This window comes from Emys orbicularis, chromosome 3, assembly GCF_028017835.1.
Source record: "Emys orbicularis isolate rEmyOrb1 chromosome 3, rEmyOrb1.hap1, whole genome shotgun sequence".
Classification (NCBI taxonomy): domain Eukaryota; kingdom Metazoa; phylum Chordata; order Testudines; family Emydidae; genus Emys; species Emys orbicularis.
In genome coordinates this window covers 105,944,681-105,962,705 of record NC_088685.1, presented here as the reverse complement: position 1 = coordinate 105,962,705, position 18,025 = coordinate 105,944,681, and the positions used below count along the sequence as shown (strand labels likewise).

General features: G+C 44.5%; 1 protein-coding gene across 1 annotated transcript in view; it reads left to right on the top strand.

Annotated features, from left to right (window-relative positions):
• Positions 1 to 18,025, top strand: part of AHI1 (Abelson helper integration site 1) — a 181,197-nt gene that overhangs the window by 115,871 nt on the left and 47,301 nt on the right. The window contains exon 20 of the mRNA XM_065401145.1: positions 8,942 to 9,000. Within this exon, the coding sequence (XP_065257217.1) occupies positions 8,942 to 9,000 (59 nt within the window). The remainder of the gene's footprint in view (positions 1 to 8,941; positions 9,001 to 18,025) is intronic.

Genomic DNA, 18,025 nt, shown 5'->3' with positions numbered 1-18,025 from the left:
GGGGTCTTAAAAATAGCCAAAGCCCTCTGGCAAACCATCCCTCCCATCTCCAAGAGGGCTGAGGAAAAAGTATTTTGTCCCTGCCAAGGGTTTTGAATTCTTGTACACCTATCCACCTCCGGGTTAGCTCATCATCTCTGCAGCCAACAAGAAAGACAGATGGGCAAAACCAGTTTGACCCCCAAAAATAAGGAGATCAAGAGGCTGGACCTTTTTGGAAGAAAGATTTATTCAATGGCCAGATGGCTAACCACCAGGCTCTTTTGGGCAGATGCATCTTTAACTTATAGGACTCCAGGAGTCTCTGCCCCAGGACTCAGCCCAGGAATTTGGGGCCTTTGTGGAGGTGGGTACGGGAGCTGCAAGGTGCTCCCTCCAAATGGCATGGGATGCAGCCGATTCAGCAGCTAGGGTGGTCGCATCGGCAGTGGTCATGAGGCACAGCTCCTGGCTTCAGACTGCTGGCCTGTCCCAGGAAATGCAGTCCTCAATCCAGGACCTGCTGTTTGATGGAAATGGACTCTTTGCAGAACAGACGGATGTGAGGCTGCATGGACTGAAGGACACTCGGGCCACCCTTCACTCGCTGGATCTGCATACACCGCAGTCAGCAAGGAAGCAGTTCTGGCTGCCCCCGCTGCCAAAGCCTTGGCAGCCTCAGCAGGGTTCTGCAAGGAAAAAGGATAGAGATGTGAGTTTTAGTTGTCACTGCCCTTCCTTGTCTCGCTTACCCATGCAACCCGGCCCGGCAAAGCATCATGGGGACCAGAAGCACTCATTTTGAGGGTGCACTCAAGAGCGACACCCCAGTCAACTCCCCGGATTTGCCTCATTCTTTCCTCAACCGTCTTCATCCCTACCGTTTGACCTGGTCGTGAGTCAGCTTGGACTGATGGGTGCTAGAAATTGTATCTCTGGGCTACACCCTGCAATTCTCGGCCACCCACCCCCCTTCTACCCTTCCTTCCCCATCCCTCTTCAGGGACCCTTCTCACGAGCAACTCCTCGTTCAAGAGGTCGAGAACCTCCTGCAGCTGGGGGCAGTGGAGGAAGTCCCATGGGAAGTGAGAGGTAAAGGTTTCTACTCCCATTATTTCCTAATCCTGAAAGCAAAAGGGGGCCTAAGACCCATCCTGGACCAGTGGCGCCACAAAAGATCTCTCAAGAAGTTGAAGTTTTCATGGTCTCCCTGGTCTCCATCATCCCCTCCCTGGATCCGGGAGACTGGTACTCCGCCATTGACTTGAAGGACACTTATTTCCATATCTCCATCTTCCAAGGACAGACGATTCCTCTGTTTTATAGTGGGCGGATGGGTGCCATTTCCAATTCATGGCATTGCCCTTTGGTTTCTCATCAGCCCCAAGGATGTTCACAAAATGTATGGCGCCAGTGGCTGCTTACCTGAGGCCAGGGGTCCAGGTCTACCCATATCTCGATGATTGGCTCATCAAGGACAGATCTCGGGAATAGGTGCAAAGGCTCCTCGATCTGGTACGTCCACCTGCCACGACCTGGACCTGTTAATAAACTAAAAGAAATAGACCTTATGGACAGTGCAATGGATAGAGTTCATAGGGGCACGTCTCGACTCCACATGAGCCAGAGCCTTCCTTCCAGAGGTGCGTTTCCAGGCCATGTTGGGCCTGATCTCCCATGTGAAGGACCACCCACTCACCACTGCTCGCACCTGCCTGAGGTTGTTAGGCCACATGGCAGCATGTATGTGTGTGGTCCATCATGCCTGGCTCCATATCTGGCCACTGCAAGCGTGGTTGGCATCCGTCTACATCCCCAATAGGTATGATCTAGACTGGGTAGTAAGGGTGCTGGATCACATCCAGTCGCCCTGGATTGGTAGTTGAGCCCTGTATCAGTGTTGGAGGGTGTTCCCTTCGCAGCCCCATCCCCATCACTGACCCTGGTTTCCGATGCCTTGGACCTGGGCTGGGGAGCCCACCTGGGCGAGCTCAGCATGCACTGGTCATAGGACGATCTGTCCCTCCACATAAATGTGGCTTTCCTGCCCCACCAGGAGAGCAAGGTGGTGCAGGTCCTGACGGACAATACCACTACGGTGTATTACATCAACAGGCAGGGCAGAGCCAGGTCGTTGGCCCTTTGCCAAGAAGCTCTCCACCTTTGGGACTTCTCTGTACAGCATGCCATCCATCTGGTAGCCGCACATCTGCCCGGGGCCAGGAACATGTTAGCGGATCGCCTCAGCAGGACCTTCTCATCTCCTCACAAGTGGTCACTCCATCCGGAGGCGGTCAGTGTAGTCTTCTAGAAGTGGGGCACTCCCCAGGTGGACTTGTTCACATCTCATCAGAACAGAAAATGCCACGTGTTCTGCTCATTCTGGAGGATGGACAGGGGCTCTCTGTCAGATGTCTTTTTGCTCCCATAGTCGGGGGCTCTGATGTATGGCTTCCCACCAGTGCCCTTGATCCACAGAGTTCTCGTGAAAATCAAACAGGACAGGGTGAAGCTGATCCTGATAGCCCCGTGTGGCCTCAATAGCACTGGTTCGGCACGCTGATGAACCTTTCGGTGGCTGCCCTACTGCAGCTGCCTCTGAGGCTGGATCTGCTGTCACAGAACCACGGCAGTCTTCTGCACCCGAACCTGGCAGCGTTGCACTTGATGGCATGGCTCAATGCAGAAGAACGGGAATGCTTGCCCCATGTCCAACAGGTCTTGTTGGGTGACAGAAAGCCTTCCACCAGAGCAACCTGCCTGACCAAATGGAAAAGGTTTACGTGCTGGACCTCAGACCAAGGTATCTGGGCTGAACAGGCCTCGCTCGCTGCAGGCAATCCTGGACTATCTTCTGCACTTCAAGCTCCAGGGGTTATCCCTGTCATCAATTAAGATCCACTTGGCCGCTCTTTCGGCCTTCCACCCTCCACTCCAGGGCAGATTGGTCTTCGCTCATGACATGATGGTTTGGTTTTTGAAAGGTCTGGAGTGGCTCTATTCCCACGTTCGGGACCCTGTCCCTCCTTGGAACCTGAATCTTGTGCTGTCGCGACTCATGGGTCCTCCCTTCAAGCCTCTGGCTTCCTGCTCCGTTCTTCTTCTCTCCTGAAAGGTTTCTTTCCTGGTCGCAATAACATCTGCCCTCAGGGTCTCTGAGATCAGGGCGCTTACTTCGGAGCCACCCTATATGGTGTTCTACAAAGACAAGATCCAGCTGTGGCTTCACCCAGCATTCCTACCCAAGATAGTTTCACAGTTTCATACCAGCCAGGACATGTACTTAGCTGTCTTCTTTCCGAAGCCTTATAAATCGTAAGAGGAGCACAAGGTGCACACTCTGGATGTCATAACTGCCCACTCAACGAGGACACAGGCCTTGTCAGTGGCCTTCCCGGCCCAGGTGCCAATTCAAGATATCTGCAGGGCCGCTACCTGTTTATCCACACATTTACATCTCATTATGCGCTTACCCAGCAGGCCTGAGACGATGCTGCTTCGGTAGAGCAGTGTTGCAAGCTACACTACCGTGAACTCTGAGCTCGCCTCCAGGGATATTGCTTGTGAGTCATCTAGAATGGAATCGACATGAGCAAGCGCTCGAAGAAGAAAAAACAGTTACCTACCTTTCATAACTGTTCTTCAAGATGTGTTGCTCATATCCATTCCATTACCCTCCCTCCTGCCCCTCTGTCGGAGTTGCCAGCAAGAAGGAATTGAGAGGGCGTAGGGCTGGTGGCACTTGATGTACCGACGCATGAGCGCGGCACTCGAGGGCACCACAGCCGACCCTATGGATACCACTAAGGCAAAAATCTCCGACGACTGTGCACGTGGGCGCGCGCACACCTAGAACGGAATTAACATGAGCAACACCTCTCCAAGAACAACAGTTACAAAAGGTACGTAATCGGTTTTTTTTTGTTTCAATCCTTGACTTTCTCTTCAAAGGTTACAAAACAGCAGGAAAATTTCTTTGTGGCATGTGTCATAGTTCCTGAGCTAACTGCACCTCTTACCCCTTCATGGCCACCTTAAAGGTGCTCTCTTAGGTCTCAGGCCTCTAGTCATCATTGCCCTCAGGGCAGAGTCCCGTGAGTCTCTTCTCTAGACCTGGGCTGCAGACACTTGTAAATCGTTCATCTCAGCAGAATTTTAGTTTAGATCAACACTTGCAGTCCTGTTTTCTCAGTGGCAATGACAGGGTTAAGCAGTGACCAACCAGCTTTCATAAAGCAAAGAACTAATTTTTCAGAACAAATGTGTTAGAGAAAACACCTTAAAAACAATAAACTGCTTATACATCTGCCTAGTTTACTAGGTGTCACCCATCTTCCACATGGAGACTCTGGCAGGTTCCAAGTACTTCAGGTCCTCCCCGGGACCTGTCCCTCTTGGTCACAGTCTCACCTCTGTTGTTGGATTGATGATGAGCAACTTTTCTCCCTATGTCAGGGTGAGAAACTCTATACAGTTTACAATTCAGTTTGCCAGGCTTTTTGAACCAGGTCAAACCAATATATGCTATCTCCCCAGAGGGCTAAGCGTCTCCAGAGGTGTTACTTGCAGTAGGGATTCGCATTAATTGCCCAGCTGATTTTAGTTCCTGCAGGAAACCCTTTAGTTCCCCACTTGAGCGAGGAATACAGTCACTAGGCAACCCATAAAGATACATGTAACATTTTTAAAGTGCATACACTAGTTTTGAATATTCCATTTTTCATTGCCTCTGTCTCAGTGTGTTTTGTTTTGTTTTTTTCTTTAGTAGATTTATCCATTTATAGGGCTGTAATTGTATCAATACAAACATTTCTTTTTAATATATCAGGCTTTTCCCTCCACATTTCCGTATGCTGTGCCTCTCCAACCATCCCTTGAATAAGCATCTGGTTCACTACATTTCAAAACAGAGTCCTACTTTATTATAATTTCTTGGATTAATCAACCTAGATTTTATTTTTAACTCATTTATTCTTGAATCACGAAAGCATTAAACATATACATTGTTGCACTTTATTTTTTTTAACTTTATAACTTTAAACCAAAAAAACTTTGTTTTAAAAGGATTTTTCTAAATAAGATTTCTCCTTGTCTCAGACTTTTAAAGCTAAGATTCAATCAGTTATTTTGGTTTACAGCAAATTTATAATAAATCCATTTAAATAAGGGAGTAAAATCTTTCGAAGTCACAATTTGAGCCCTGCCCTCTTCTTCAGGCAGTGCAGTTATGTGCTGCCCCCTATTCAGGCTGGATTGGAAGATGCTAGTGTGGCCCTAAATCCCTAATCCTGCAAACACTTATGCACATGAACTGAAAAGGATTACTCACTTTTTGTAAGGATGTACAGTTCGGGCCCTAAGAGGGTTGCCTTAGATCTGACAAGTAATATATATTTTCCTTAAAAGGGCACTGTGAGATTAAAAAAAAAAAGTAATTAAAATTCCATATCTGTTATAAAAAATGTCTTAAATTACTAAAATTGAAAGAATTTTCAAATCTGTTTCTTTTCATGTTTACATTCTGCAGTTCTCTCATCTTGGAGAATTAAAATGAAGTAATAAATTTCAGTTGTTTTTAGTCTCTTTTGAGTTCATATGACTTTCAGATTCTCACAAACTAGCACAATGCTGGTGTGTTTGATTTGAAAAAATGGCATTAGAAAGTTTAAAGTTTAAAAAAAAAAAAAACTATTTCCGTTGGATTTTAATCATGAAAACATTTCTGTTGGTCTTGAGTTTTGCACAAGTTGTGTTGTTTTTTTAAAACAAAAACTGGTAAATTTGACTGTACAGTTTCCCTTTAAATCCTATGTAATTCTTTGCACAGACTGTGTATGTAATAGTGATTACATTTTACTTTTGATACACTAAGACCTTGCTCTAGCAAATATATAAGCACATGAATGACTTTGCCACATGTATAGTAGTCCCATTGACTTGGAGGCTTCTCACATGCGTAAGTGTTTGTGTAACCTTTGGGTGGCTAGAGTTTATTTTACTGCCCTTCTCCAGTGCCTAAAAAAGCCTAACTTCATGGAAAAGCACCTGGAGACCCAGAATTCAGTCATTAAGGATTTTCAGCAAGGATTCCACAGGGTCAACCTCCCCACAATCAAGTCCAAAAAGTACAAACGGAATGAACTTAATACTTAAATACCAACTTTATAAAATCTTATAATAATAATTTTATTAACAGCAACTTAATTTCTACAACATAACATAGCTATTTTATAATCCACATAATCTTCACAGTGATACATAAACATAAAGAAAAGAAATTAAATCTAATCAGGTCAGTCCGCACAGAAACAGTGAGAAGAAATTCTGAATTCCCAGAAGCTTAGGTTGAGTTCATCTGAGTCTCAGTTACAGTCTTTGATCACCAAAATCTCTACAGTCTGCTGAATCAAAAGCACTGCATCAACATCTTCCCTCCACTTGCTTGTAGAAATCTTCAGCTGGAATCCATGCAGACTCTTCCTTCTCCTCGACTGAAATCACTCAGCTAGCTAACTAACCAACCACTCACTTTAAGTATACGGGGGGGAGGGGAACTCTGTTACAAGAAAAATAGAAACTGAGAATAGCAAAATATAAGTGACTCTTTCCCTATCATCACATTTAAATAAGAGAAAAGTTGGTGAATCATACTAGTTGAGACAATTTAACTAAAACAGTTTGGCTAAAATCAAACATTTCAAGTATTCAATTAAAATAAAAAAATTAGTTTTTCCTCCCCGTTTCCCCTTTCTATAATTAGCACTGCCAGGAAGGTTAACAATATCACTAACCTGCTGCAAAATGCTTCAGTGTTAGGGAGAAACAGCCTGCTTTCTGCTCCTGTGGCTTGGCTTCTCCCAACCCACAGAGGGCACAAGGCCTTTTTCAAAGCAGCTGCCCCAGCTACTTGCCCTCATGGATAAGTCTGCGAGTTTTCACGGAAGTCACGGATTCCGTGACTTCTGCAGCTCGGGCAGCCCCTGCGCCAGTCAGACCAGCCACTGCTGGGGCAGTCTTAGGCCATCGCACACACCCCCCAGCAGAGTTTGGGTATGAGAGGGGCACAAGGCGGGGTGAGGCAGACTGTGGGCGACGCTTACCTGGGGGGCTCCCTGGAAGCGGCGACATCCCGCTCAGCTGCTAGGTGGAGGCATGGCCAGGCAGTTCTGTGCGCTGCCTCTGCCTGCAGGCACCACCTCCACAGCTCCCATTGACCATGGTTCCCTGTGTGGGTTGAGAGTAGCTGAGAGAGGGGAATGTCGCCACTTCTGGGGAGCCTCCCAGGTAAGCGCTGCCCAGAGTCCACCTCACCCCATCCCGTGCCCCAACCCTCTACCTCCTCTCCCACACAAACTCTGCTGCTGCTGGGGGGGGAGGGTAGGGAGCCTGTCGGCCCCGCCAACCCCACCACCACCAGTGGGGGTCCCGGGCCGTGCCCTGCCGGCTACCCTCCCCCAGCACCCAGGGCACCTCCCCCCAAGTTTTAGTCACAGGTATTTTTAGTAAAAGTCATGGACAGGTTACAGGCCGTGAATTTTTGTTTACTGCCCATGACCTGTCTGTTACTTTTACTAAAAATACCCTTGACTAAAACGTAGCCTTACTAATGGAGTCTCAGTCCATTACTCAGTCAAGCTACTGGGAACCCATTGAGCATACCCAAAACTACCACACCCAATTCCAGAAACTTCTGAGTGTGCAGTGCTAATTGTGCATGTGCCTAACAATGACCCAGACACAACTCATTCTTACCTACCTACCTCCCTAGATAGATCTCTTAAACAGTTATCTCCCTTTTAGGCACCTGGATTACATTTGCAAGATCAGGGCCTAACAAATTGTAACCCTTTGAGCTTGCATTACACCATTTAATTACATATATAAATATTTTCCAATGGTTAAACATTCACGAGTAAATCACTTATGAATATGACTAATATCACTGGCTTAACAGGGGTATAGTGCAGGTGGAGGTTGTACAAGGTTTCCCAAGGATCTGTGCCAATGCATCTGAATCTTAACCTGAAAAATCCCCATTATTCAAACTCTGGGCTCCTTATGAGCAGATATTACCTGTTGTGCTAAATTGAGTTGGGTTTTGTGGTTGGAAACTAGAGTGAGACCTTAGAACTCATTTTTACTTGAAACCTAAACTAGGATTTGAACCTTTGTGTCTCATGGCAAAAAGCTGGTGAGCTTCACTCTGTGATATTTGGCCTCCCTCTGCTCCACCTGCTTGAGGAAAAAAAGAAAGATGAAATATCTTGAGCAAAGCTATAGCATTTAAGTATTGTCATGTTTAACAATTTTCAGATGTCTCTATCTTTTAAAGATGTTTTCTTAGAAGATATACAGTAGAAGAAACCAATACAAAAAGATAAATCCATAGATGATGATAGGATTTTCTTGAGTTTAGCCAATGTAATAATTTCAAAAGGAACAAATTTACAAGTAGCACTTTTTCAAATGCACTGTATAAAGAGTGAATAAAATAAACATCAAGATGTGTTGTGGTAGGAAGTCAGATGATCAAAGGGAGATACTGAATAGACATACTTATTCTTTCAGATAAAATAAGGAAGTAATTCCTTTGAGAGGTTTTGTGATCATTTCTGACTGAAAACTTCGTATGCGCTACTCAGAAATACAATGAAAAGAAAGGCAGTGTAGCTTAGATAATAGTGTCTGTTCTGAGCACAAGGTGGCATGTGGACATTGCTTGTGCTATTGCTCCAAATCATTTGAATGGAAATATTGGATTAACTAACCTTGTGTCAGGTCTATTAGTTAGATAAACCCTCCAACTGTTCCTGACTGAAGGATGCGTAGTTGCAACTGAAAGATGGTGCTGCTTTTCATTAGAGTTTTGTGAAACATGTCCTGCTAACATAATGATTTTAAAATAAAGTGGTTTATTAGAATGGGATAACAAGCAAAAATTCACAGCTTTGTCTTTTCACAGGGAGTTTCAGCCCAGTAGGAAGTCCTCTTAGCCGAACACCATCAGTCAGACTACAGACGGTAAGGAATTCTATTTATGCATTTAAAAAAATTGATAATATTAAACTATAAAATGGCATTCTTCACAAATTGCTTTGTAGAAAAGCTTTCTTGCTTCTTTTGTGAATAAAAGGAGGTATCTTTAAGGAAACTTTCGTGGCTGTGTAGGCTTTTACCTCATGTTGTTGATATAGAGGTCAGATTTTTTTTTTTTTAAGATAAAATATAGTCTTCTCTCTCGGACGTGCACACTCTCATTGTTTAGAAATGAATATGTCAGAATCACATTCCTGTATTCTTGGTATTTAGCAGGAATATAGGCAATACTAAGTCAGGAGGGGAAAATGTGGTTGTAACTTAAAATTGGCTATTGGATCAATTGCAGCTGTTTTTTACCATTAGCTCACCTACATCTTATTTCAAGCTCTGTTTGTACCAGTTGGCTTATGGTAACCAAAGTGAAATCACTAATATCTTCTGTGTATTTCTTGTGCATATAGGAATTGGTTGGTGATGATGTATACTCCGTCCTGATCCTTCTCCCCCAACACAAAAGAACCCCCAAACTCTATAAACTTAGTTAATTACAACTATACAATCATTAAAGTATGTTTTTTTAAAAAAATACCAGGGAGGGACTAGTTGTAGAAGAGGTAATGTTCTTAACACTTTGTGTTTGGCCCCTAAAAAAATGGGCCTATTGCACTTGGACGTTAACCCCCTGGTGCCTGCAGTCAAAATGTCCTGACCTAATGTGATACGGTAATCGCATGCCAGCTGTTGGCCTCCAGAGGGTTCATCGGAAAGAGACATAAATTAGGTTGTGCCCTTAATTCCCAGAACCTGTTCCACCCTTTTATTTCCATCTCATTCAGACCTTTCCTTCACAAAATCCTTTAATGTGTCTTTGTATCAGGCTGATATGATAAATAAGACTTCTCTTGAAAAACAATGCTGAAAATATAGTTTTGCACTAATCTTTTTCTCTGTTGGCTAAGTTACTATTATTGTTTGCATATTTTATACATATTTAATTCTAGATGTCAGCCAATTATTAGGAAAATTTATGAATTATTCAATATGTATATCAGTGCTTTTCTGCTACAACAACCCTTAAAAGTATCTGTATCATTGACTCATTTTGGGAAGGGATTTATAAATAAATTAGCAGCTTTCTGTTAAACTTGGTGGGATTGAGTATATTTTCGTTAACCCTTTTTCTAGTGATGTTATAAATGAAGTCGTAATGGCATGGAAGTGATATTCTTTAAAGAAAGAAAGTAAATGTTGCCAATTAAGGACAAAATAGATCAAATAGTTTTGCTGTGTATTTGATTAATCTCAGGAGTTGGATTATTTCACGTACTTCTGAATTCATCTTTTTTTTTCTTTCTTTATCCCTGTAGGCTTTGCTGAGGCAGCTGTGTTTGCATTTCTGTTCTCTGTTTGTACATTGTAGGATTCAATAAAGTGCAGCCTGGCACAGTTTTTCCTCTAGGCAGATTATAGATTCCCATGCTCATTAAACGCTGAAGGACTATAATCAAATAAGGATCATATTCATTTGAAACCCAACGAAGTAACATTTACAGTAGTTTCAGGATATTAGATGTATTAATTAAGACCAAAGCCCACTACAGTATTTTATGATGTTACTACTTTCTCTATGCTTATAGCATTTTAATGCAACTATTAATACTTTCCCTTGTGTTTTTTCCTTTGTGTATACACGGAATGTATACATTAAGATTCAATATTAAGTGTTCATTTAAGGATGCTTTCCATTTTCAAGGTAATAACCTAACTTGGATGATATTTCTCAGACAATTTTCATTTTGAGGCACATCAGTCATTTTAATCCCAAAGTCACCTATATTCCACACAAAATAAATGTTCCCTCATTCTTATTATTGAAGATCTCAGACACTGGGTGGAATGAAATGGCCCAGATCTACTCGTTCTGATTGAGACTACGTGAAGAAATTAAGAACGAACTAGCTCATGTGGAGTCCCCAACCAACCTAGATGCCTTCATCGACCTTGTCATATGCATCAACAATAGGCTCCACAAGAGACATAAGGAAAGGAATGGATATGGGCCACCACCCAACTGGCATACATTGGTACCCATCTCCAACCTGGACCTTGAACCCAGGCAGCTGGATACCACCCACTGCCATTTGACCCTTGAGGAAAAAGAGTGCCGTCGCTGCCATGAGCTATGTTTCTATTGAGGATCTAGCCATGCAACTGCCCATCATGAGATGTAGCATGACCCAGTTCGGGAAATGACTATGCTCAGGATCAGTAGAGGGGATTTCCCTGGGCAAACCCCAAGATAATATCCCCCCTACTCCTCACTGATGCACATCTCAGGCACAGTGAGTGCTCCCTGTGGCCTAAAGTCTGGATCTGCCGCCATGTTACAGGAGAGCCTTTCCAAATTCCCCCCCAGTGGGCACTGATAGATTCCTGTGCAGCAGACAACTTTATAAATGCCGATACGGCCCAAGCCTTGGCTATTCTGGTACAAATAAAGATGGTCCTTGTTCTACTGGAAACTATAGATGGTTCACTCTTGTTGTCGGGGCCAATGATACAGGAAACAGTGCCTCTAGAAGTTGTCATTCAGGACTATCGGAAGCCCTTCATTTTGAGGTGATCCACTCACCACACTTCCCAATAATCCTTTGCATTTTGAGGGTGACAACTCATGAGCCACAGGTCCTTTGTCATGAGCACAAAGTTAGCTTCCTGTCTGAGTTCTGCCAGCAAGTCTACCTATATACACCACCTGACAAACCCTGGAACCAAGATATTCCCGCTTCTGGGCCCTGGCCTTGGGTCAGGTGGGACCATCACCAGAGTGACTTTGGCACTGCTCCCCAAATACAGTGACTGTGGTGTCGTCTTCGAGAAGTAGAATGCTAACACCCCACCACCCCATTAGTATTATGACTGCCTGATCGAGCTGTAGCCAGGGGTCAAGGAGCCATTTGGCCATTTATATGCGATGTCAGAATCTGAGGTGCTGCAATGCATTCTTATCTCCAGGAGAATCTGCCTAAGGGTTTCTTTCAGCCATCTACCTCTCCCACCAGGGCCCCAGTTCTGTTTTTTAAAAAGAAAGATGGAACCCCGCACTTACGCATGGATTCCCAGGCCCTCAGTCAGGTTATCATCAAGAATCAAAACCCCTCTTCCACTTATTCCAGAATTACTGGATCATTTGCTATCAGCCCAGGTATTCACAAAACTTGACTTGTGAGGGGCCTGTGACAAGTTGGACCCACCCCTCGTCCGGGGTGACACCTGATGTGCTGGGGTTTAACTGAGCCTCCCCTGCTCAACCAGCCTGGGTTCCCTCTCCTTGCTTTGCTGAATTAGGCTTTCTGGTCTCTTGCAGCACACACACACAGGTAGGGCCACACCCCACTGCAGACACAGACTGAAGTCCGCTCTGTGTGAGAGGGCTTCCCCAGCACTCACATGCCCACCCCTTTGGGGAGACAAACCCAAAATACTACTGCCTTGCACTGTATAGAAATATCTGTACAGGGCAAGCTCATAAAATTCGCCCTCTTCCTCAATGTGAAGAGAGAGATGCACGACTTCTTCCCTCCCCCAGTAAGAAATTGCATAAACTGGGTTTAATAATAAACAAAACAAATTTTATTAACTATAAAAGGCAGATTTTAAGTGGTTCAAGGGATAGCAAACAGAACAAAGCAGATTACTAAGCAAATTAAACAAAACACGCAAATTAAGCTTGACGCACTAGATAGGTAGGATACAAATTAGCAAATTCTCACCCTGAGTGATAAACAAGCAGGCAGATTCTTAAGGCACCAATAGCCTTGGCTTTCCCAGGTTTTCATACACAGGCTAAAGATCTTAGCCTGGGACCATCACTTCTCACAGTTCATTCTTTGTTCCTCAGGTGTTTTCAGGTGTGTTGTTGTAGGGAGAGTGAGGCCCCTCATGTTGTCATTGTCCCTCTTTTATATCTTCCTCCAACTTGCTGGAAAGCTTTTTTGCTATGACCTGGGTCAAACGGTTCCCATTGTATAGAGCTATCTCTGAGAGGTTCCTATTGCACACAGTTCCTGGGGTAATCCTTATGCTTGTGTCATTTATTCAATAAGCCACTAACATTGTTTGGCCTCATCCAGCGTAGCACATTTGAAATGTAGAGACATGGTCAATATTCCCAGCTTCAGATACAAAAATGATACATGCACACAAATTGGATAAACACATTCAGTAAATCATAACCTTTCCAATGATACCTTACATGAGCCATCTTGCATAAAGTACATCTGTTATGTCCTATCCATATCATAAGTATATTTCCATAAAGAATATGGAGTGTTATGTCACAGGGCCTACAACCTGGTTCAAATCCAAGCTGGGGTTGAGTGGAAGACAGATTTTCAAACCTGCTATAGCCACTACAAGTACCCAGTAATGCAGTTTGGCCTCACAGATACCCTTGCAACATTCCAGCACTTCGTGAACGAGGTCTTCCATGACATCCTAGATCAGTATGTTGTAGTCTACATAGATGATATCTCCAACTTTGCTGAGGATCACAAGCAACACACTGAGCATGTCCGGTCAGTCCTGGAATGGCTCTGCCAACATGGCCTGTATGCAAAGGTGGAAAAATGTAGCTTTGACCAGTGCTTCATGGAGTTCCTAGGCTACATCCACTCCCCCAAGGGCTTCTAAGTGGACTCCAAAAAGATGGAGGCAGTACAGACCTGGGTACCCACCCGAAATATCAAGGAGCTACAATATTTCCTGGGGTTCACTAACTTTTATAGGCTGTTCATCTCTGGATTTTCAGGCCACATAACCCCATTGACAGCACTTCTCAAAAATACCACCTTCAGCTGGTCTCCAAAGACCCAATGAGCATTCGTCCTTTACCCCCACCCCAATCCTGGCTCATCCCAACCCAACATGACTCTTTGTTGTCAAGACTGATACCTCCAATGTGGCAATTAGGGCAATACTCTTTCAAAGAGGTGGTCCCCAATAGCACCTCTCACTTTGCGTGTATTATTCATGGAAGTTCACTGCAGCTGAACAGAATTATCTAGCTAAGGAGCTTCTAGCCATCGGAGCAGATTTAGAAGAGCGTTGCTGCTATCTCAAGGGTGCTTGGTACCCAGGACAGGTTTACTTTGATTGTAAAAACGTAGAGTACCTCTGCTGAGCCAAGACCCTTAACCAGATGCAGTTTCGCTGGGCCCTGTTCTTTGCACGCTTCAATTTCACCATCATGTACCACTCAAGAGTCCAGAACAAGACTGCCAATGCCTCGTCCCAAAAAGGAGAATCTCACCAGCCAAGAGCCCCCCTATGCTGAGCCTCCCCCCATTCTTAAGCCCCCTAACTTCCTGGATGCTGCAGTTCCTCAGGACTTCATGTCAATGATCCGCTCAGCTGCAGAGAAGGATCCCCTTTCCAAGGAATTTTGAGGCAGCAAACCAAGAGCAACACCAGGTCCAGGAAGGCTTGCTCTCTGTCAAGGGCTACTTGTACATTCGACTGGGACCCCCTCAGTTAGAGGTACTAGGCTTCTGTCATGACTCGCCATTAGCAGGCCATTTGGGTTGCTTCAAGACTCTCTGTTTGGCCATCCACTCCTCCTGGTGGCCCTGCGTGCACACAACAATCCACTTGTATGTTGATTTCTGTGAGACATGCCTGCACCACAATGTCACGCCCAAAACCACTCAACATCCTAATGCCTTCTGAGAGCCCGTCCAGGCTTTGGGCAGCCATTACCCTGGACTTTATAGTCAAGCTCCCTGTGTCTAACAAGCACACTGATCTGTCTCCATGGACTCCCAGAGCGAGTCACAATTGATAAGGGTCTGCAGTTTCTGTTGTTGTTTTGGGACAAAATCCTACGATTGCTTAGGATCTGTGCTTACACATCCATTGCTTATCTCCCACAAACTGATGGTCAGTCTGAGCAAGCAATCAAGTGTTAGAACAATACATGTGGTGCTTTATTAATTTCCACCAGGAGAACTGGTTGAGCTTCCTACCCCAAGCAGAGTTTGCTTACAACAATGCTGATCATATGTCCACCATGCAGAATCCGTTCTATGCAAACTATGGCCTCCACCCACATCTCCACCCAGCTGCATTTGTCACCTCCACCAATCCTGTAGCCGCTGACTGGATGTGCCTGATCCATGGTGTCCAAGAAGAACTCAAGGCACATATGGACAAGGCTAAGTAAGATTACAAGTGGTATGCTGACCACCAGTGCTGGGAAGGCCTGGCATTCACCATTGGGCAAAAAGTCTGGCTATCAGCCCAACACATCCACACTGACTGGCTATGTCATAGCTGGATTACCAATACCTTGGGCCATATTCCATCAGCCAGGTAATCAACCCAGTGATTGTGAGGCTTCAGTTATTCAGATCCCACCAAAACCACGCAGTGTTCCACGTATCCTTGCTAATCCTCTATGTTGACAACCCCTTCACTCACTGGGCCCAACCACTGCCTCCTTTGGAGCTGATCCAAGAGCACAACGAGTATGAAGTCTGTGAAATACTGGACTTGAAAATCAAATGCAGCTCCCTCTGGTACCTTGTAGGCTGGAGGACTATGCCCTAAAGGATGATCCTGGGAGTCAGCATCCCAAATCCATGCCCCTGACCTCATGGCAGCCCATCCAAACAAATATGGGCTGGCAGAGGGTGCCCAGCGGGTCTTGAATCAGGCCTGCAGAGCTGCTAGGCAGCGAACACCTCCACACTGCCACCCAGCAGCAGTTGTAACTGGTTCACACTCTATCTGTGACCAGCTGTGAACAAAGACCACAAGAAGTCCCTGCCCTCAGGCTCTATCAGGCAGCAGCCTCATGGCTCCTGATTGGCTCCCTACCCTATATAAATCTAAGGGGCATTCTAGAAAGTGTCTGGACAACAGCACAGATCTCCTGTAATTGCCACAACCATTTTTGCTTCCTGCTGTCAAACTCTTGGCTTTGACCTTGGCTTGATTTGGACCTTGCCTCCTGACCCAGACCCTGAAACCTATCTCAGACTCTGATCTTTGGTATTAACCCTGGTCTGGAACTTGACTACAAACTCCTCCGCTATTCTCAGCCTCAGATTTGACCCTGCTCTTATCTTTGGTCCCCACTGCCCTTGTTATGATCCTGACATGATGCATCTGTTCAGAGGCAAGGCTATTATATATATAATGTCCGACTGAGGTTAATTAGAGGAAAGCTCCTTATCCAACTAAAGAAAGGCAGAAGGTGTAAAAGAGTTAGTTAATAGTTGATTGGTAAAGGAAGACAGTCCACATATTTACTCTGTTGTAGTGAAGAACCTGTTCGCAAATCAAAGAAAAATGGCACCTGAAATGTTTTCCTATTTCTTCCCTTAAGTTATGGTATAGGGATTTAAAGTATATGTGTTGAGTAGTAGAAATAAAACATTGCAGTATATTCAAGAAAGATGACAATAAATGCATATACAATTCCTTTATGCGTACAGAGTGCTTCTTCTCTTAGAGGCAATGAATGCTATTTAAAGTCCAAATCTTCTTGATGTGTGCTCAGTAAAGGTGCATGAATAATCCAGTGCACACATGCACAGTCCTCACCACCCAGTATCACTGAAATTGCTAATATGAGAAGCACCTATAAACACTTTAAATAGCTCCATTGTCAGGTGCCATGGTGATGATGTAATTTGTTCTCCACTTGACTTTGTGATCTGGAAAGCAGCGAAATATTTATTTATGTATTTACTCTTCCCCTTAGTTGTTTCTTTATTATGGCTCAAGTTTTTTAGGAGTATGAGGTTCTAACTAACTTCCCAATTACAGTAGAGGAACTTGGAAAGTTCTCCAGAAAACATCAGTTCTAATGTCCTCACAACTGCAACTCTCTCTCCCACAACTGAGGGAAAAGGGATGTTGATTTTAGACTGTAACCCCTTTCTTTGTCCCCAGTTCTGCAATGAACTCCATGCATGTGGACCTCTGTGCCCACCTCGAGCTCAACAGATTTCAGTAAGACTGTATGTTGATTTAGGTGTCCAACTGCATGAAGCTCATTGCACGACTGGGGAGTTAACTTCAAACAGAGCCATTGTTTGTGTGTTCATGAATGTGTGGGAGTGGAGCAGCCAGAAGTCAGCCTACAAAATCCATTGGTGCTCATCCCATTACAGTTCCAGAGACTGGAGTGACAGCAAGAGGAATGTTAGGAACATGGGAAGTTAAAGAAGAATTGGAAAGTGAAGGGAAAGAGGATATTAAGAGGCAAAAAGTTGGGGAGAGATTCAGTGTGTGGGCAGAAGGAAGGAAACAACAGGAAGTGAGCAAGAGGAGCATTTAACAATAGTCTCAAAAGTGAGCAAGAAAGAGCACACAACATGGAAGAGGGTCAAAGAAGGAGTGAAAGATGTGTGAACAGAACAGGGGTGACCAGAGATATGAAAGAATAGCATAAGCAAGTAAAGAGGACAGAAAAACAGACTAAAAGGGGAGAGACCATATATTTCACATATGTAGAATATAGGAGGAAGGATCTGAAGAAAGGAATCCTTTTTGTCTAACGGAGAGAAGCAATATATGGTTTGATGTTGATGTTTGATACCACTATAATGGGCATCCTATAAATGCTTGAGGGAGAAAGCAAACTAGACAGTAAAGGAAATGGAAAAGAGGGATAAAATGAAAGGGAGAGTGGGACTAAAAGAAAGGCAATAAAGAAATGGAAATATATTTCACTGATTCCTAATCCTATGTTTTATTGTATTCTTCTTCGAATGATTGATGTCCATTCTAATAGGTGTGTGTGCACGTGCTGCGTGCACAATCGTCGGTAGTTTTTACCCTAGCAGTACCCGTCAGGTTGGCTGTGGAGCCCCCTGAAGTTGCGCCTTTGTGGCAGTGTATATAGGTCTCTGCCGACCCGCCACCTGCTCAGTTCCTTCTTACCGCCAGTGACGGTCGTTGGAGCAACTGGTCTCTTGCTTTAGCAAGTGCTTCATAGTGG